Here is a 22,211-nt window from a genome sequence, read left to right on the forward strand (position 1 = left end):
GCTCTAGAAACACACTTTTATAGAGATTTTGCCGGCGTATCCTCTAAAATTACCTAACCTGCCAACTGGGTTAATGTAGTGGTGTAGCACTTAAAGGTTAAAGGTCGCAAGCTTGTCAGCAATTTATTCGCAAAAGCTGCTGGCATTTAAAATCGCATTATTTTAATCGTTCTTCAAACTGTGTTTCAAAATAACCTCTATTGCCTAATTGCTTCTAGGCCTTTTGTACGAGCAAAATCCTCGAATGAATTTTCCTACTGCTATCCAGTATCCTTACTCATCCTGCAGGCACATTTGACACTAAATGTTTTGTCACTTTAATGTAACTAGCAGGAACCCGTATAACCATAAAATGGTTTCAAGACTCAAGAGACTAAAATAATCATTACCTATTTAATTCGCGTTTTTGACACCACTTTGGGGTCCAAATTTTGGACTATAAAACTCCTATTTCTTGGCCTATTTTTTATTTTTTTCATGCTGATTTGGAGGCCATTAAAGCATTTGACCCAGTCAAAAAAGTTTCAGTTGTATGTCCATTACGGCTTTTGCAGAAAGTCGCGCTAAAGTTTATGGTAAAAAGTTCTGGTAAGAGTAGTATACATTACATAACATTAGATTAGTATAATACTATAATAGTATAAGCTCCTCATTTCTATGGAGCTCTCTGACCAACTGACTGATATCTCATGCCCTCTGTGAGAGCTACTTCCAGCAGCGCTCTGTGAGAGCTACTCCCAGCAGCGCTCTGTGAGAGCTACTCCCAGCAGCGCTCTGTGAGAGCTACTTCCAGCAGTGCTCTGTGAGAGCTACTTCCAGCAGCGCTCTGTGAGAGCTACTTCCAGCAGCCCTCTGAGAGAGCTACTTCCAGCAGCGCTCTGTGAGAGCTACTTCCAGCAGCGCTCTGTGAGAGCTACTTCCAGCAGCGCTCTGTGAGAGCTACTTCCAGCAGCGCTCTGTGAGAGCTACTTCCAGCAGCGCTCTGTGAGAGCTACTTCCAGCAGCGCTCTGTGAGAGCTACTCCCAGCAGCGCTCTGTGAGAGCTACTTCCAGCAGCGCTCTGTGAGAGCTACTTCCAGCAGCGCTCTGTGAGAGCTACTTCCAGCAGCGCTCTGTGAGAGCTACTTCCAGCAGCGCTCTGTGAGAGCTACTTCCAGCAGCGCTCTGTGAGAGCTACTTCCAGCAGCGCTCTGTGAGAGCTACTTCCAGCAGCGCTCTGTGAGAGCTACTTCCAGCAGCGCTCTGTGAGAGCTACTTCCAGCAGCGCTCTGTGAGAGCTACTCCAGCAGCGCTCTGTGAGAGCTACTTCCAGCAGCGCTCTGTGAGAGCTACTTCCAGCAGCGCTCTGTGAGAGCTACTTCCAGCAGCGCTCTGTGAGAGCTACTTCCAGCAGCGCTCTGTGAGAGCTACTTCCAGCAGCGCTCTGTGAGAGCTACTTCCAGCAGCGCTCTGTGAGAGCTACTTCCAGCAGCGCTCTGTGAGAGCTACTTCCAGCAGCGCTCTGTGAGAGCTACTTCCAGCAGCGCTCTGTGAGAGCTACTTCCAGCAGCGCTCTGTGAGAGCTACTTCCAGCAGCGCTCTGTGAGAGCTACTTCCAGCAGCGCTCTGTGAGAGCTACTTCCAGCAGCGCTCTGTGAGAGCTACTTCCAGCAGCGCTCTGTGAGAGCTACTTCCAGCAGCGCTCTGTGAGAGCTACTTCCAGCAGCGCTCTGTGAGAGCTACTTCCAGCAGCGCTCTGTGAGAGCTACTTCCAGCAGCGCTCTGTGAGAGCTACTTCCAGCAGCGCTCTGTGAGAGCTACTTCCAGCAGCGCTCTGTGAGAGCTACTTCCAGCAGCGCTCTGTGAGAGCTACTTCCAGCAGCGCTCTGTGAGAGCTACTTCCAGCAGCGCTCTGTGAGAGCTACTTCCAGCAGCGCTCTGTGAGAGCTACTTCCAGCAGCGCTCTGTGAGAGCTACTTCCAGCAGCGCTCTGTGAGAGCTACTTCCAGCAGCGCTCTGTGAGAGCTACTTCCAGCAGCGCTCTGTGAGAGCTACTTCCAGCAGCGCTCTGTGAGAGCTACTTCCAGCAGCGCTCTGTGAGAGCTACTTCCAGCAGCGCTCTGTGAGAGCTACTTCCAGCAGCGCTCTGTGAGAGCTACTTCCAGCAGCGCTCTGTGAGAGCTACTTCCAGCAGCGCTCTGTGAGAGCTACTTCCAGCAGCGCTCTGTGAGAGCTACTTCCAGCAGCGCTCTGTGAGAGCTACTTCCAGCAGCGCTCTGTGAGAGCTACTTCCAGCAGCGCTCTGTGAGAGCTACTTCCAGCAGCGCTCTGTGAGAGCTACTTCCAGCAGCGCTCTGTGAGAGCTACTTCCAGCAGCGCTCTGTGAGAGCTACTTCCAGCAGCGCTCTGTGAGAGCTACTTCCAGCAGCGCTCTGTGAGAGCTACTTCCAGCAGCGCTCTGTGAGAGCTACTTCCAGCAGCGCTCTGTGAGAGCTACTTCCAGCAGCGCTCTGTGAGAGCTACTTCCAGCAGCGCTCTGTGAGAGCTACTTCCAGCAGCGCTCTGTGAGAGCTACTTCCAGCAGCGCTCTGTGAGAGCTACTTCCAGCAGCGCTCTGTGAGAGCTACTTCCAGCAGCGCTCTGTGAGAGCTACTTCCAGCAGCGCTCTGTGAGAGCTACTTCCAGCAGCGCTCTGTGAGAGCTACTTCCAGCAGCGCTCTGTGAGAGCTACTTCCAGCAGCGCTCTGTGAGAGCTACTTCCAGCAGCGCTCTGTGAGAGCTACTTCCAGCAGCGCTCTGTGAGAGCTACTTCCAGCAGCGCTCTGTGAGAGCTACTTCCAGCAGCGCTCTGTGAGAGCTACTTCCAGCAGCGCTCTGTGAGAGCTACTTCCAGCAGCGCTCTGTGAGAGCTACTTCCAGCAGCGCTCTGTGAGAGCTACTTCCAGCAGCGCTCTGTGAGAGCTACTTCCAGCAGCGCTCTGTGAGAGCTACTTCCAGCAGCGCTCTGTGAGAGCTACTTCCAGCAGCGCTCTGTGAGAGCTACTTCCAGCAGCGCTCTGTGAGAGCTACTTCCAGCAGCGCTCTGTGAGAGCTACTTCCAGCAGCGCTCTGTGAGAGCTACTTCCAGCAGCGCTCTGTGAGAGCTACTTCCAGCAGCGCTCTGTGAGAGCTACTTCCAGCAGCGCTCTGTGAGAGCTACTCCCAGCAGCGCTCTGTGAGAGCTACTTCCAGCAGCGCTCTGTGAGAGCTACTTCCAGCAGCGCTCTGTGAGAGCTACTTCCAGCAGCGCTCTGTGAGAGCTACTTCCAGCAGCGCTCTGTGAGAGCTACTTCCAGCAGCGCTCTGTGGGAGCTACTTCCAGCAGCGCTCTGTGAGAGCTACTTCCAGCAGCGCTCTGTGAGAGCTACTTCCAGCAGCGCTCTGTGAGAGCTACTTCCAGCAGCGCTCTGTGAGAGCTACTTCCAGCAGCGCTCTGTGAGAGCTACTTCCAGCAGCGCTCTGTGAGAGCTACTTCCAGCAGCGCTCTGTGAGAGCTACTTCCAGCAGCGCTCTGTGGGAGCTACTTCCAGCAGCGCTCTGTGAGAGCTACTCCCAGCAGCGCTCTGTGAGAGCTACTTCCAGCAGCGCTCTGTGAGAGCTACTTCCAGCAGCGCTCTGTGAGAGCTACTTCCAGCAGCGCTCTGTGAGAGCTACTTCCAGCAGCGCTCTGTGAGAGCTACTTCCAGCAGCGCTCTGTGAGAGCTACTTCCAGCAGCGCTCTGTGAGAGCTACTTCCAGCAGCGCTCTGTGAGAGCTACTTCCAGCAGCGCTCTGTGAGAGCTACTTCCAGCAGCGCTCTGTGAGAGCTACTTCCAGCAGCGCTCTGTGAGAGCTACTTCCAGCAGCGCTCTGTGAGAGCTACTTCCAGCAGCGCTCTGTGAGAGCTACTTCCAGCAGCGCTCTGTGAGAGCTACTTCCAGCAGCGCTCTGTGAGAGCTACTTCCAGCAGCGCTCTGTGAGAGCTACTTCCAGCAGTGCTCTGTGAGAGCTACTTCCAGCAGTGCTCTGTGAGAGCTACTTCCAGCAGCGCTCTGTGAGAGCTACTTCCAGCAGCGCTCTGTGAGAGCTACTTCCAGCAGCGCTCTGTGGGAGCTACTTCCAGCAGCGCTCTGTGAGAGCTACTTCCAGCAGCGCTCTGTGAGAGCTACTTCCAGCAGCGCTCTGTGAGAGCTACTTCCAGCAGCGCTCTGTGAGAGCTACTTCCAGCAGCGCTCTGTGAGAGCTACTTCCAGCAGCCCTCTGTGAGAGCTACTTCCAGCAGCGCTCTGTGAGAGCTACTTCCAGCAGCCCTCTGTGAGAGCTACTTCCAGCAGCGCTCTGTGAGAGCTACTTCCAGCAGTGCTCTGTGAGAGCTACTTCCAGCAGCACTCTGTGAGAGCTACTTCCAGCAGCCCTCTGTGAGAGCTACTTCCAGCAGCGCTCTGTGAGAGCTACTTCCAGCAGCGCTCTGTGAGAGCTACTTCCAGCAGCGCTCTGTGAGAGCTACTTCCAGCAGCGCTCTGTGAGAGCTACTTCCAGCAGCGCTCTGTGAGAGCTACTTCCAGCAGCGCTCTGTGAGAGCTACTTCCAGCAGCGCTCTTCACGCAGGCATGCGATATAAATTCTGCTTTCTAGTCACATTTGGCTCAAATTGTGATAATAACAGTTAATGGTTAATTAGTTAATTAATTAGTTAATTAATAAGCTAATTAATAAGCTAATTAATAAGATTATTAATAAGCTAATTAATAAACTAATTAATAAGCTAATTAATAAGCTAATTAATAAGCTAATTAATAAGATTATTAATAAGCTAATTAATAAACTAATTAATAAGCTAATTAATAAGCTAATTAATAAGCTAATTATACCTGGATAAATAGTTTATCAGTTGTAGAGTAAGGGTCGAAGTAGCAGGATCTGAAAGGTTTGAGGAGAAGAGTCTTATGACCGTCCACTACGACACTGGTGGGAGTTAGGGTGGGGGGCAGTCTCTCACTCACTAGAAACTCAAACTCACTGTTATTCGTCAAGTAGATCTGCAGGGGTGTATAAGGTTAACAAACAAACAAACAAACAAACAAACAAACAAACAAACAAACAAACAAACAAACAAACAAACAAACAAACGAACAAACAAACAAACAAACAAACGAACGAACGAACGAACGAACGAACGAACGAACGAACAAACAAACAAACAAACAAACAAACAAACGAACGAACGAACGAACGAACGAACGAACGAACGAACGAACGAACGAACGAACAAACAAACAAACAAACAAACAAACAAACAAACAAACAAACAAACAAACAAACAAACTAACAAACAAACAAACAAACAAACAAACAAACAAACAAACAAACAAACAAACAAACAAACAAACAAACAAACAAACAAACAAACAAACAAACAAACAAACAAACAAACAAACAAACAAACAAACAAACAAACAAACAAAAAACAAACAAAAAACAAACTAACTAACTAACTAACTAACTAACTAACTAGTAACTAACTAACTAACTAACTAACTAACTAACTAACTAACCTGTGGACTGGTATTATAAGTGACTGTAACGTAGGTAGTAGCAGTGTGGTCCACACTACACACAACTACAGGTACTGGATTGCAAGGTTTATCTGACATCACGTTCACCCCTTTCCTAGGGGCTAAACTCCTGTAACAGTTTCACTTTCACTATTAGTTATAAACTCCTGTAACAGTTTCACTTTCACTTTTACAAATTAGACATGATTTCACAAAATAATATCAATCGAATTAACAAGCATTGCGCCCGTTGTTTCGTTTTGGTGGACGCTAGATTTTGATTCACTATAACTATAAGTATAAGCTCTAATCAGCTCGCTTCATAATAATAATATTGATAGATTATGCTTTAAATACGGGAAACACTTGAAATTCAATTCAATTGCCGTAGAACTTAACTTGTATCTGTAATTCAAGAAATTGTAAGCAAAAGTAAACTATACTCATGTTTTATACTTTCATACACATCAGTATTTAGTACACTACGCGTGCCACGTACAAATTGGGCTTATTACCTAATACTATACATTACATAGTATACATTAAAATACACTTGCGCCGCGCATTCATTGACCAAGACTAGCTATATACATCACATCTCCGCAAGCAATCGTCGCGCGGTGCGCGCGGCAAGTTGACATAGTAACGAACGGAATGACAACATATTTGAACCCACCGACCTCGTTCTCCAAAATCCACGTTTTTCTGCAAAAACGACCATTCGTAACCTTTCACTATTGCTTTTTTACAAAAGCGTGCGAATGGAAAAATTGCCTGGTAACTACTACACATTAACACTTAACAGTTAACGCATATTATCTTGCTTTTGATTTGATTTGATGTTTTGATTTCTATATTACACTAGTCACTATTCTACTCTTCAAACTTTACTATTTTACTAAGTTGGAATTATTATCTAACTGCAAGTTATATTTGAAATTTTGTTTTCATTTGGAGATAATGCAATTGAGGCGGGATGGGTACTCTATGCAACATGAAACACCGTCTGGTCCCAGTATTCCGTATATTACGTGAAAAGAGCTGTAAACTGTTATTAACAACTGTAACTAAATAAACTGTAACGAACTAAACTGCAACTAACTAAACTATAACCAGTTAAACTATAACTAACTTAAATATAACTAACTAAACTATAACTAACTAAACTATAAATAACTAAACTATAACTAACTTAAATATAACTAACTAAACTATAACTAACTTAAATATAACTAACTTAAATATAACCAACTTAAATATAACTAACTAAACTATAACTAACTTAAATATAACTAACTTAACTATAACTAACTTAAATATAACTAACTAGACTATAACTAACTAAACTATAACTAACTTAAATATAACTAACTTAAATATAACTAACTTAAATATAACTAGATAAACTATAACTAACTAAACTATAACTAACTTAAATATAACTAACTTAAATATAACTAACTTAAATATAACTAACTTAAATATAACTAAATAAACTATAACTAACGTAAGGTTTAAGGGAGAAGACCAGTTAGTAGATTGCTTGTAAGCCATTTCCAGCTCCATTTCACTACCCCACCAGTATAGGTCTGTACTGTACTCCTCTTCAACTGAGGAGGAGGGTTAGTTAATGATTGTAAAGGTATCTGTATGATGAGATCAGGTGAGTGTTTCATTGACTAATGTATATTGTATAATGTATATTGTATAATGTATAATGTATAATGTATATTGTATAATGTATAATGTATAATGTATATTGTATAATGTATAATGTATATTGTATAATGTATAATGTATAATGTATATTGTATAATGTATATTGTATAATATATAATGTATAATGTATAATGCATAATGTATAATATATAATGTATAATGTATATTGTATAATGTATAATGTATATTGTATAATGTATAATGTATAATGTATATTGTATAATGTATAATGTATATTGTATAATGTATAATGTATAATGTATAATATATATTGTATAATGTATAATGTATAATGTATAATGTATATTGTATAATATATAATGTATAATATATATTGTATAATGTATAATATATAATGTATAATGTATAATGTATAATGTATAATGTATAATGTATAATGTATAATGTATATTGTATAATGTATATTGTATAATATATAATGTATAATGTATAATGTATAATGTATATTGTATAATATATAATGTATAATGTATAATGTATAATGTATAATGTATAATATATATTGTATAATGTATAATGTATAATGTATAATGTATAATGTATAATATATAATGTATAATGTGTAATGTATAATGTATATTGTATAATGTATATTGTATAATATATAATGTATAATGTATAATGTATAATGCATAATGTATAATATATAATGTATATTGTATAATGTATAATGTATAATGTATAATGTATAATGTATAATGTATATTGTATATTGTATAATATATAATGTATAATGTATAATGTATAATGTATAATGTATAATGTATAATGTTTATCTGACTAACCTAAAACCACTTTCTCTCCAAGCTTGATATAAAGTTGAGGTAATTTGACAGAGAGGACGAGAGAGGGCTTTATTGTTACCATGGTAACGTTACCCTTATACTCACAGTGTACAATCACGTGGCAACTCTGAAATTATCTGTATTATTATAAAATAATAATAATATGTAATAATTTTAGTAATCATCTTAGTAATAATGTTAGTCATAGTTATAATTTTTCTTATAATTTTAGTAATGATTTTACAGAATAGTCTGTTGTATTTGAATTGGACAGCATTTCGCAGTTGTGGAAATGATTAAACTGAGGTAGTAAATCTATCTTTTTAATATTAGGCCGGTAGTATAAACTTGTAGTATATACTGAGCTAGTAAAGCTATATAATATTGTAGTAACACTACTAGTATAATATATAATAGAGTTATTATGAAATAATGAAATGCAGGATCGCAATAACAGATAAACAGGAATTTTAGTTGAAATTAAAACATTTCCTTCTACCGCGGAGAAACGGTAAATCAAACACAATATTTATTTAATATATACTATAGTAACTATAGTAATAACTATAGTTACTTTGATTCTTCTAAGTGCTTGCACACAGAAGGCGTGGTTCACATTAAAGTTTTGTAACTTATATCATTAATTTAAAAGCGGGGCTGACTGTAGCTCGTCTGGTAAGTAGGTACTGCAGTTTATCATAACGTCACCTTGGTAAGTAGGTACCCTGGTGGTGCTGTAACTTACTAACCTGCTGCGCTGTTCAGCTTGCTAACCCGCTGCACTGTTCAGCTTGCTAACCCGCTCCACTGTTCAGCTTGCTAACCCGCTCCACTGTTCAGCTTGCTAACCCGCTCCACTGTTCAGCTTGCTAACCCGCTGCACTGTTCAGCTTGCTAACCCGCTGCACTGTTCAGCTTGCTTACCCGCTGCACTGTTCAGCTTGATAACCCGCTGCACTGTTCAGCTTGCTAACCCGCTGCACTGTTCAGCTTGCTAACCCGCTGCACTGTTCAGCTCGCTAACCCGCTGCACTGTTCAGCTTGCTAACCCGCTGCACTGTTCAGCTTGCTAACCCGCTGCACTGTTCAGCTTGCTAACCCGCTGCACTGTTCAGCTTGCTAACCCGCTTCACTGTTCAGCTTGCTAACCCGCTGCACTGTTCAGCTTGCTAACCCGCTGCACTGTTCAGGTTGCTAACCCGCTGCACTGTTCAGCTTGCTAACCCGCTGCGCTGTTCAGCTTGCTAACCCGCTGCGCTGTTCAGCTTGCTAACCCGCTGCACTGTTCAGCTTGCTAAACCGCTGCACTGTTCAGCTTGCTAACCCGCTGCACTGTTCAGCTTGCTAACCCGCTGCACTGTTCAGCTTGCCAACCCGCTGCACTGTTCAGCTTGCTAACCCGCTGCACTGTTCAGCTTGCTAACCCGCTGCACTGTTCAGCTTGCTAACCCGCTGCACTGTTCAGCTTGCTAACCCGCTGCACTGTTCAGCTTGCTAACCCGCTGTATGTCTTGCACTCATTAATATAATGATAGAAACCTTTCGCATGTCATTCAACCAGTAGTTTGTGGGAATATTTCGTTTTTAATTTGTCTATCGTGGGAAGTAGCCGGCTTCATTAAGGAAACCCTTGGGTCACAAAATTTAAACCTTTGGTGAAGCCAGCTACTTGGGTCACTAAAGCAGCTACTTCATTTGTTCCTGTGTTTAGATTAACATTGCTTCAACTCAGCTGGGCCATTCTGAAGTTGAACACAGTCCTTATGTTTTCATGATTGAAATCCAATCTGTATCTAATATTAACGCATGATCTTTCCAGTATATCCATGAGTAATACAGTTGAGATGTGTTTCATATCCTGACTATGAGCAGTACTAGGTATTATACGTTAAATACGTTATATATATATATTATTAACCACAGTAAACAGACTCCGTTAGTAATGGTCAACCCATTGCTTGTGAAGATTTGAAGCCAATCCAATTGTCTCGAGCCTTGTTATCTGCACTGTTATTAGTGTTAGGATGCTAGTGTGGAAGTGTTAACTACTGCCAAGTGTTATCACTGCTACACTTTTTTACACTATTTTATACTACACTTTTGCCTTTTTTTGTGCGGTGTGTAATAAAAAGGGTAGTAAAAGAGATACACTTTTTTACACTTTTAATTATTATATATGTTACACTTAACCAAATTATTTTTTGAAAATCTATTTTTTTCTATTATTTTCCAATCAGTCTTCACAAAGTACATTTCCAAAGGTAAAACATACCTTTGGTGGGGAAAAATGTCACTTTTTTACACTTTTTAAGGCTATTTTACGCTACACTTTTTTACACTACACTAGTTACAACCACTTTCCAGCATTCTTGGCAATTTACCAAGTTATTTGTAGTTGCCTGGTACTAACTAACCAATCAAAGAGCTGTATTCTAGTCACGCGATACAAACTAACCAATCAGAGAGCTGTATTCTAGTCATGTGATGCAAACTAACCAGTCAAAGAGCTGTATTCTAGTCACGTGATACAAACTAACCAATCAGAGAGCTGTATTCTAGTCACGTGATACAAACTAACCAATCAGAGAGCTGTATTCTAGTCACGTGATACTAACTAACCAATCAGAGAGCTGTATTTTTGCAGAGCTATCCCACCCGTACCGCTGTCTGTCTATTTGACTGGTTTTAATCGGACAGGTGTATATAAGAGAGGGTTTGCTATTTAAAATGTCAGAAACTGTTTAGTTCTGTTAGCTACCAGCCAATCAGCGCAGAGATCCCAGCCAATCAGCACACAGATCCCTGTTAATCTCATACAAATCTTTAAACAACCGACAACCTTCTGACAACCTTCTAACATTTCGACTGGTGCATTTCTACTGGTGCATTTCGACTGGTTCAACATGAACGATACGACCAGTGAAATTTGAATTTTCAAAATTCGTTTTAAGTTTACTACAATTCCTTAATAATATTATAAACATCTTAACAACACCTTAACAACACCTTAACAACACCCTAACAACACCTTAACAACACCTTAACAACACCTTAACAACACCTTTATAAGACCTTTTAATAACTGTACTGTTTGTGGCTTATTGTTCCTCTACTAAAACACCTTAACACCTTTATAAGACCTTTTAATGACTGTACTGTTTGTCGCTTATTGTTCCTCTACTTCATTACTACACCAGTCACGTGACTTTCTCACTGTCACGTGACCACTATCAGAGAGATATTTCATCACATTTAGATTATATACTCCAACTACAAAGCAAAACTACTCGCACACTCTCAGAAACCTTACATTGGGCCCACTTCTTGTGTACTAGGTTGCATCTTTTTACAGCAAGTACAGGTTACAATTGCTCATATTATACTACTGCTACTACTACTAATATGTCTCATATTATGATCCTTAAAATAAATTAACTGTTATTTGCTTTCACAAGAAAATCATAAATTGCCTACTACTAGGTCGGAACTTCGTCCGATCTACGACATATTTCCCTCTGATCCATATATCCCTATCCCTATCCCTCATCAGGGTTCGCAGTTCCTCTTTAGATTTCCCTCTCCATATATCCCTATCCCGCATCAGGGTTCGCAGTTCCTCTTTAGATTTCCCTCTCCATATATCCCTATCCCGCATCAGGGTTCGCAGTTCCTCTTTAGATTTCCCTCTCCATATATCCCTCTCCCGCATTTGGGTTCGCAGTTCCTCTTTAGATTTTGTCCAAGGTTCCTTCAGTAACAAATAGCTCTGTCCTAGTGAGCCTTGTTGTGCTCTATACCATGTTCCCTTACCCTGTAGGGTACTCTAATTACCGAATGGTCCGGATGACTCTTTCGAGCTGGGCACGTTAGAGACACTGGTTACTATGGGAAGTAATTACAGTTACTATGGGAAGTAACTCACTCTAACTATGAGTATGGGAAGTAACTGATCACTCTAACTAATTTTTTCCGTACCATTGCCGAAGGAAAAAAGGCCATAGGGAATAAGTAATCAGGTTTGGATATATGAGGTGGCCTAACGGCACTACGATGTCGAAAAAGTCTACTCCTTCGAAATATATAAATTATGTGTATATATAAGAGACGTCTATATTGCTGCGCACGAAACCGGTCATGAGTTAATTACACCTGAAGTTTCCTCCTTCGCAAAGTTATTTTCCGTGATTTTTTCCATCGACTTATTTTTCTTAAAAAATCATAAGATGGTTAGAAGTGGTAGGATTTGAGAATGGGTATAGTGGGTAGGTAGCTTTTTCGTTTCGTGTCACAAAGGAAAACATGCATAACTCTCCGCATAACCATTTAAATGTATCTTCTCTGCTCGCGGAGCAGTAAAGGTGTCGTCGCCACGGTTACCCTCCGCATACGTTTGCGACAATTGAATTACACTTTCGAATGCGCGGCGCCAAGGCTGACTGGAAGTTTTCATAACAGTTACAAGTTATGGTCAGCGTATGTAATTACAATGATTTATTCTGTTGTTTTAATCTGAAATGGATTTTAATATATATTCATTCCCGTTTTACGTAGGTTTGATGTTTAGTGTTAAATTTTAAAGTCATGTCAAACATTGTTAGGCTCTGGGCGGGGGCCTGGCCTTTGGGTTTTAAATTTTGCACAACCTTGAGGCTTGATATAATAGTGATAAGTCCGCAGATTTGTGATTTGGTCTTTTAATTCCACAAAAATTGATTACTTTGCGAATAGGAAAGCATATCGAATAAATTTGAATTGATTTGAATAACAAGCGATTTCCCGGATCTTATACATGTGTTAAGTAGTTTTTAGTTCAAGCTTTTTTTAACTTGATCATTAATGCGCTACAACATCAAGCATACTAACTTCTCGTTTTGTTGTGAGTGCTCGGTGCAACCACCGACTTGGCTCCCGATATTAGTAATCCGTTATTATAATGTTGTATAAACCATGATGTTGATTTTATGTTGTTGTTGTTGTTGTTTGATACTCGAGAGATTGATTTATTATACGGTATGGACGGTAGATTTTATTATTATTAACATTATAACGGTCGATGGAAATCTAGCGTCCGCTAACCGCGGCGCAATTCTTGTTTTGATTTATTTATTGTTGGTGCGCGACGCTACATTGGTTAAATAAATCGTCAATTTTTACCATGCACGGATCCCAGATTCCCACTCATTTATGGAAAATATAGTATGTAAATATTCTGCACTTTTTAAAAGTTAATCTGCTCGCCTAAAAAGAAAATACGATTGTCACGTGCGCCACACTTTTCACTTAAAACTATTTACTGGAACATTAAGCAGGGAAAATTGATCGTGCGCGAAATTAGGAGAGTGAGTATAGACCACCTTCCCACCATAAAGTTAAATCTTTCTCCCTTCTTCTGTTATTTAGCTTTGAGCCGGGTGAAACTCCTCCTGTCATTTAGCTTTGAGCCGGGCGAAACTCCTCAAATTAGCCCACAATGGATTCCTTGGTGACCCGATTGATTGCACTACCATATAAGGTAATGTAACCATAGCAACACTACCATATCAGGTAATGTAAACTGGAAGGCCCAATTAGCAAATGACTTTTAACAAAGGAACAATCTCACTAGGAATTCCAGCAATTTAACACGTGCTCTGTAAGCCCTACTGTAGTAGCCTCTTTTATTGGAGGTATATATGGAAGGGAGGAGGGGGTCTTGTTCATTATCTGTTTGAGTATTATTGGTCAGTCTTTAAACATTCGTCCGGGATACTGCTACAATTTACCGGAAAAGTGTAACCGTAAAATCAGTTTCTTCGCGGCCAATAATTTCTCGTTGGAAAATTAAAACTAGATATCACTCAACAAACCAAACCGAGTTAAGTGAATAAGGGGTGAGATTGTTGGTGTTGCACTTTGCAGTATCCCGAAGGTGCTTATAAATGATAAACCCCACTGCTGCCCCCCCCCCCCCCCCCCCTTAGCAAACCCCACTGTAGAGAGGAGGGGTCTGGTTACTGCTGATGTAGAATGTAGGTGCACTTATCCTCCATGGTTATATCAAACTGGGCTCTAACTGTTTTAATCATAGAACCATTAAGCAGTGCTCCCAAATACTAAGCAGAGCTTATATAATAGTGTTAATGAAGCTCAGCATAATATTACACTCATATTAAATAACAAGAATGGAAGGATCATTACAATTTCAGGGCTAAGAAGGATAGCTCTGTGTACATCTCGTAGTGTATTTAAGGTGGTAGACCATGGTTTAGTTCATCTACAGTGGGGTATCTACCAGACCTGTGTCCAAGAAAGCCGACCTCTAAACATTAGGAACTTTAGAGCTGCGATTCAATTGAGACTAAGGGTTATATATATACTAGAAACCCGCTAGTCGAAAGCTTTGTTCGAGGAAATTTTAAAAATCAGTTATGTTTTAATTTCTCTTCATCATACAGCTCTGTTATACAGTAGACATAATGGAATTTATTTAACAATGGCGACAGCGTTGTTAGTATTCGGATTCCCAAAACGATACTTTTTACCGCATCGAAAAATACCAATCACAACCAAAGTTATGAATATAATACTCATAAGTCATAGCGTGAGCGTAAATGTGAGCTAGTTTTGAAGTTATGAAGTTATGACGTAGCATACAGCATAACAACGCGCGTAGTTAAGATGTTCTTGCTCGCGCACGTGCATTTTTATCGTTGCTACGCAACAGCGCAGTAAACCTTTGCTAAAATAACGACATTATTCTAACGATTATTTAACCTCACTTCCGACGTTAATTATAAAAAATCTAAAGCCTAAATCAAAATTCTAAGAATGCTATAGCCTATTCCTATCCTTTTTCTACAACCCTGCTAAAAATGGCGAGGTTTCAACTCCATTTGCGAGCTGGGTTTGGCTTCACCAGAGGGTCATTTTGAGGTCGATTTTCGGTGTTTTTTCTTCTATGTCCCCGTTGCCGGGGAAATTTCGTCAAGTTTAAAATATAGTATAGATATTACGTTATATTATATTAGGTTAAGGACAGGGTAAGGGTTAGGGTTAGGGTAAAACATAATTTGAATAAGTATGTTCCATTAGTTTTATTTCCATATTATTTGATACTAGTGTAACCCGTGCCTACGGCCGGGACTTCACTATTGCAGTTGAAGTGCAAAAGTGTAATAAACCCGCCCATTATATTTGAAAACACGCATAACATTGTCGTATGAAAGTATGAACCCTCTCTACAGTCCAAACAGACCGCAATGAGTGCCCCCTCCCCTAATAAACTTATAGTATTACAGGACAGTGAATCTTACGCGGCTAACCTAATTATGATTCATGTACCAACGCTACATATGCAGCTACATATGCAGTAATGGGAGAGAGAGAGCGAGGAGGGAGAAAAATAGAGGCATTTTATGTCACATTTGTGTTACAAAACCATTAATTAAACCACTTACCACCGACCAATTTAAAAAACCTTCATCATTTGGCTTCGTCAGAGTTTTGTCGAAACTATACCAAAAAAACCAGTCCCATAACTCTTACCGTTTTCTTGATTAAGCCGCTCGGAAATTACACGTGCACACACAGACAGACGCACAGACACACATACACACATTCTGAGATTATTATTTAAGATCCTTGAAATGCATTTACTAGTGTAATCGAACAAGAGGCTGCATGTGTTGTTCTGCAGTAAATCTCCTAACTTTAGGGGATACTGGAGTGTGGATACGAGTACAATACCTCATACAGTCAAATAATTATTAGAGTACCCTGCTTAATTAAGAGTACAATATGTCTCGTTTGGCAACCACTATCTGCTGTGACACCATTCAATATTGTAATAGAGTAATAGGGATCTTATGCAACAAAACTGCAAAATGGATTACTTAACCGAGTTAACCTGTCGGTAGTGAGGGGGAGGGGGTATGTAATATTAATAATATAGATACCGGGGGAGCTGCAATATCTCCTGTTATTTCATAATCTTTACTAGAGTAGTAGTGGGGGAGGGGGTAGTAGGGAGAGGGGGGGGGGTAGTAGTGTGGGAGGGGGAGGGGGGGGGGTAGTAGCTACTACAGTACTTTATTCCGCCTAACCTTGCAGCGTCTTTTCCTTATTCTTCAATATCTATTTTTTTTTTTCTGAGATCGAAGACGATAATTTTGTATTTACTGCATCTGGAATTCTAAAATATCTATATTATATGTTGTAATGATTTATAACGTTATTTGTTTGTGTGTTATTTTGAGGCGATATTTTTTAAATAATAACATAATGCTAGACTTGGCCCCATTCTCTACTTATTTAACGGTTTTGTAATTGCTAGGTATGGCCAGGACTTACTCCTGTTGCCTCCAGTTCATTACATTCTTTGCTTTTTCATATTTCAGGTCACCGTGTGGTGTCTGTTTTTACCTCACATAGTTAAATACCATTTGTCCATGAGATCTCACATTTCACCACCGCGGTGAGCTATCCCCTAGCTCCCTAGTCCTACCGTAAGCTCTATAAGTATAATCAACTGGAATGTCAGGAAAGCTTTTTGTGTTTTTCCTCAAATCGTTAAATTGTGTATTCTGCAATAATAATATGCAATCTAGTGTGTTCTCAGCAATCTCATCGGCTGTGTGAAGAGCTAATACTCTAATAAGTAGTTGGTATTAATTCCACTTGTTCTGAACGTAATATCATTGTGTAGTGCACTAGGGTTACTAGGGTTACTAGGGTTACTACTTACTAAGCCCCCTCCCGGGTTGCAACATTGCCATGTTACGCAAATAATTGCCGCGCTAACGAAATATTTGCCATCTTAGCAAAATATGCGCCGTGTTATGATGTATTTGCCAGGCTGCGCGTGATGATGCAAATATTTCATAAGGAGGCGAATTTTACGTTAGGAAAATGCGCATTCTTAGCAAAATATTTGCCAAACGGTCTGACGCGCGCTGCACGCTCCTTTTTAGTTTGTTTACGCGAGAATGATATCTTCGCATTCTTAGCAAAATATTCGCCTCCTTATAATTTATTTGCGCGAGAGTTAAATCTACGCTTTCTTAGCAAAATATTCGCCACCTTATAATTTATTTGCGCGAGAGTTAAATCTACGCTTTCTTAGCAAAATATTCGCCACCTTATAATTTATTTGCGGGAGAGTTAAATCTACGCTTTCTTAGCATAATATTTGCCGCCTTATAATTTATTTGCGGGAGAGTTAAATCTAGCTACGCTTTCTTAGAAAAATCTTTGCCACCTTATATTTTACATAACTTCATTTGTGATAGGAATTAGGATCATATGCTGCTTACGACTCTGCAGTGGATCACATACTGTATACGTGGATTGAACTGACCCGAAGGAATTATGATCAGTGGATCGAAATACATAACGTGACCGACGAATCGCGTCCACAAGATCACTTCGAAATAAGTAACGTGAACCGGCCTGACGAATCACTTGATGAGTTTATGATCCAAAAGAATTGGATAGGATCTGACCTGAACTTGGAAATAAGATAGGATATTGTGTCGCACTGAATATAATAGAGTACGCTACCTGGATTGTAGTGCGACACATACTGTAGTCAGTGTAGTGCGAAAGATTACCTTTATAGTGTTAGCAGTTAAAAATCTAAACTTCATCCCGTTTTAAATATCAAACCACAGTACGAATTATTGCACTAATGCCGGTTATAATGAGGTCTAAAACACACGCTCAAAGTTAAAGTGTGTCTGTATTTACCAATTAAACTTTAGTTGATGTTAACTTGTTAATTATAACTGTGTACGAGTACGACTACCTACCTAACAGTAACCGCTTCGATTTGTTTAACAAAACATCATTTTCCGAACTAGAGTGCGGTACCTATGACTTAGACTTTACTCCGCTAGAAACAACAAAATTTAAACAATTGGACAGTAGCGAATCTACCTAGCGAACTTTAGTGTTAGAACTTAGCGGTGACCGACAACTAGGAACCTCTCATTCCGGCCTCCCACAGCTAGGTATCACATCACATGGCCCAATCAGTGACGTATCATTTGTGATGTGAAGTATTTGTGTTTGAGAAGTGTTTGAGCTCTCGGCATGTTTTCACATAACGGACGTGAGCCAGGTCCAAAAGGGGCTGGTTCTCGTATCCAAGGATGTGAGCCGAGCATGCACTGAAGCGAAAAGCTGCTGAACAGCCCAAGGCAGTAGAGCCAATTAGGCGTCCGGATCTGCACAGCACTCTGAAGCGAAGACCTCAGAAGAATTCCTCCTTCCTTCTACATGCACCTCCACGAGACGGGACGAGCCCTTTGTTATCTTTGGCGGGAAGACAGATCGGAATGTACGAGTCGTTGCCTTCTCTACAGCCCGGAACCTTGCTACGCTGGCATGGTAGCAACTGGATTGCAGACGGCACGTTTTACGTCGCCCCAAATATATTCACCCAGAGCTATACGATTCATGCTGTTATTGACCAGAAATTTTTGCTGTGAAATCAGTGGATACCTGAAGATTGAGAGATGGACGCCTCGAGATTGTTCTACAAGGGCCCCGACTGTTTAAACCAACTTCAATCGGTGTATTTTCGAACGCTGATTCCGAATAACCCCTCATGACATCGATCACGTGATATAACCGTAAGTTGACCCGAACTTAAGTCAACTACCTTCAGAACACGCACTGAAGTCCACCAGGGAAATATATTGAAAAATCTATTTTGTCAAATTCGAAGAAAACTTTTTGTGAATTACCTAAGTTATGTTTGTAAACAGTAAAATAATTAATTCGTCAATCATGGATATGCAGATGATCCAGTTTCTCTCTAAACTTAAAACTCCGTAATATTTTAAATCGATTTACTCGCGCATTCTTGGAAAAATAATTGCCAAACAGTTTGACGCGCGTTGCACGCCCCTTTTTGGTTTGTTTACGCGAGAATGCAATCTTCGCATTATTAGCAAAATATTCGCGTCCTTATAATTATTTGCGCGACGCAAATAAATCTTCGCTTCCTTAGGGAAATATTCGCCACCTTATAATTTATTTGCGAGAGGATTCAATTTGTGTTTTTTATGTTCGCGCAGTTCTTAGCAAAATATTTATCTGAACGAAAGCTCAAAATTTACCGAGAAATTGACCGTCTAATTAATCTATTTTGATGACTGTTTCTGACCTAAAATTGCACAAAAAATCGATTTAACTAGGTTTCAGAACCTATAAACAAATCCTTATTCCTCAAAATTTATGTTTTATAGTTAATACGAGCAACAAGCAACGCCAGTACATGTAGGTATATTGTATTGATCCTTCGGTTCTACAGCTCTTGACCTAGGGCTGAAACCGTAAGATCGAGGCAATCCTCACCTCAACTGATCGAACTTGATCGGAGAGCAGAGTACGAAAAAACACAGCAGGTAAGCAATTCATTTTTGTGACTGTTCCTCACCTGTATAACGTTGCACGAGAAATCGATTTAAATTGGTTTTACAGCCCTAATCATGACCTACGGAGTTGAACTTAAGCTGAGACCGAAAGATCGAGGCAATCCTCACCTTCAATGATCGAATAGGTACTACTAACATCGATCACGTGATATGACCGTAAGTTGACCCGAACTAAAGTCAACTACCTTCTGAACACGCACTGAAGTCCACCAGGGAAATATATTGAAAAATCTATTTTGTCAAACTCGAAGAAAACTTCTTGTGAATTACCTAAGTTATGTTTGTAAACAGTAAAATAACTAATTCGTCAATCATGGATATGCAGATGATCCAGTTTCTCTCTAAACTTAAAACTTCGTGATATTTCAATCGATTTTACTCGAATTCTTTAAAAAATATTTGCCTAATAACGGTCTGACGCGCGTTGCACGCTCCTTTTTAGTTTGTTTACACGAGAATGAAATCTTCGCATTGTTAGCAAAATATTCGCGTCCTTATAATTTATTTGCGCGAGAGTTAAATCTACGCTTTCTTAGCAAAATATTCGCCTCCTTATGATTTATTCGCGCGAGGATTGAATATGCGCGTTTTAAGTTCTTACTTCTTAGCAAAATATTTATTTGAACGAAAACTCAAAATTTACCGAGAAATCGACCTTTTTATTAACTCATTTTGATGACTGTTTCTGATCAGAAATTGCACGAAAAATCGATTTAACTAGGTTTCAGAACCTATAAACAATTCCTTATCCGTCAAAATTGATTTTTTATAGTTAATACGAGCAACAAGCAACATATATTTTGATCCTATTATTTGACCAAAACCCATAATCATGGGTAGAGTGGACCGCTGCCAGTGTCTCTCTTTCCCAAACAAAAGGAAATGATATTAATTTGATTGACCGTTCTCAAATGCAAAATGATACCGAGAATGAAATCGGTCGCTCGCTTTTCCCATTCATTCACGGCTTACGAATTGTGATAAGTTTCGATTGATTAGGTACATCAATCAGATGCTGTAAAAATCTCTTTGGGTTGCGTTCGGGTCGATACCTAGTATTTCGGGGTAAGGGTGGTAGTTATTACATATTGAATTAGCTGAAGTTTATTGAATCTTGATTGCTGAGTACAGCTGCCTTTGGGTAGTTCTTCTTAATCTATTACAATTGTAAATGAATGGGAAAAGCGAGCGACCGATTTCATTCTCGGTATCATTTTGCATTTGAGAACGGTCAATCAAATTAATATCATTTCCTTTTGTTTGGGAAAGAGAGACACTGGCAGCGGTCCACTCTACCCATGATTATGGGTTTTGGTCAAATATCATCTCTTTTTGATTATAATGTCAGGGTACTTTATAAAGTCGAAATATAAACTGATATCTTCATTAATAAGGAGGAAGTTTCAACAATTTCGAAATTTTTCCTTTAAAAACATTTCCTTGTGTTTAGGTAAGCATAGCGGTCGATCACTGACTGAATATGCCACTTAATACTCATTCAAGTTGGCATTAAATTCATTTATAATGACATTAAACTGTCGTGGCAAAGCAGAATTTGTTGGAAATCACAAATGAGCAAAATTCTCACCTTTCGCACGTGCAAACTTTGAGCGGACGTTGCGTGCGCATCCAATATTGAATCACCGTAAAATTTTGCATGTAATTGTTGTATATATAGTTTGATAAGCATGCAAAGTTTTAAAGTATTTCAAGAAGAACTGTTATCACAACGGCACTCTAAAGTTGACAGAAAATGACGAAAACAGCAATTTTCAGTGATTTTAGCAATTTTTTATTAATTTGGGCGTGTCCCCACGTGTGCAACTTTTCGATTTTTAACTTTAAAACTAGCCTAATGCACAATTTATATCTATAGGAAGCAGAACTGAGCTCCACAACCCAAGGCATGGCCCAACACCAGAGAATACTAAATCGCAAAATTGACGTTTTTATAAAATAATTCTTCAAAAAAACACAAACTTCAATGACGAATATCTTTATGAAGGAGCAAGCTAGAAAAACTTTCCGGTAAATTTTCAGAATGCTTGAACAATTATCTAAGATGAAAATTTCCTCAGATTTTGAATAAAATTACTTTTTAATGGTGTAAAATCATTTTTAAAAGTTATTACTTTGTCAAAAATCAAGTTTTAAAAACGGTTAACTTGATGACGTCATCAAGGGGTGTTCATGACGTCAAATAATTTGTTTATACAATGTAATCTAAAGTGTAAACAATTATTTTCAAGACCTGTGGTCGGAATTGGCTGTATCTTTTATACTTTTGAATCTACGGACAATTAAATACAGGCTACAATTGACTGGCAAAGCGTCTATCCCTGAATATATATGTATGTATGTATATGTCCCGACAATCTGTCGTAAAACAGGGGTTCTAGAAAACCCACTTCCCGATGTTCCTGAAACCTGAAACTTTTTTTGCAGTCGATTTGGTCAACGTCTAGACGCCCTGAAAAATTTCAGATCTCTAACTCGATTTTAACATGGTTTTTAAGGCACCTGAATATGGCGATTTTGGGTTTTTTACCGAATTTCGTATAACAGTGCTGGCGAGTATTTTATGCAAATTTCTTAAAAATCTCAACATAACTATTTTTTATTCCTGTCATCTTTGACATCAAATTAGAATGTTTTGAACTAAAAATAAATCTGCTGAACGACTTCCGATGAGTCTTAATGCCTGAAAAACTCCGGCC

The 22,211-nt window shown here is 39.9% G+C and overlaps 1 protein-coding gene across 1 annotated transcript in view; it reads right to left on the minus strand.

The window, feature by feature from the left end:
• The window catches only part of LOC134825413 (uncharacterized), a 146,966-nt gene that overhangs the window by 22,378 nt on the left and 102,377 nt on the right, over positions 1-22,211 (minus strand). The window contains exons 45-48 of the mRNA XM_063837589.1: positions 8,078-8,204; positions 7,060-7,162; positions 5,553-5,682; positions 4,869-5,036 (exon numbers count right to left, since the gene is read on the minus strand). Coding sequence (XP_063693659.1) covers positions 4,869-5,036; positions 5,553-5,682; positions 7,060-7,162; positions 8,078-8,204 — 528 coding nt within the window. The remainder of the gene's footprint in view (positions 1-4,868; positions 5,037-5,552; positions 5,683-7,059; positions 7,163-8,077; positions 8,205-22,211) is intronic.

Source organism: Bolinopsis microptera, chromosome 13 (assembly GCF_026151205.1).
Source record: "Bolinopsis microptera isolate Bmic1 chromosome 13, MBARI_Bmic_1.0, whole genome shotgun sequence".
Classification (NCBI taxonomy): domain Eukaryota; kingdom Metazoa; phylum Ctenophora; class Tentaculata; order Lobata; family Bolinopsidae; genus Bolinopsis; species Bolinopsis microptera.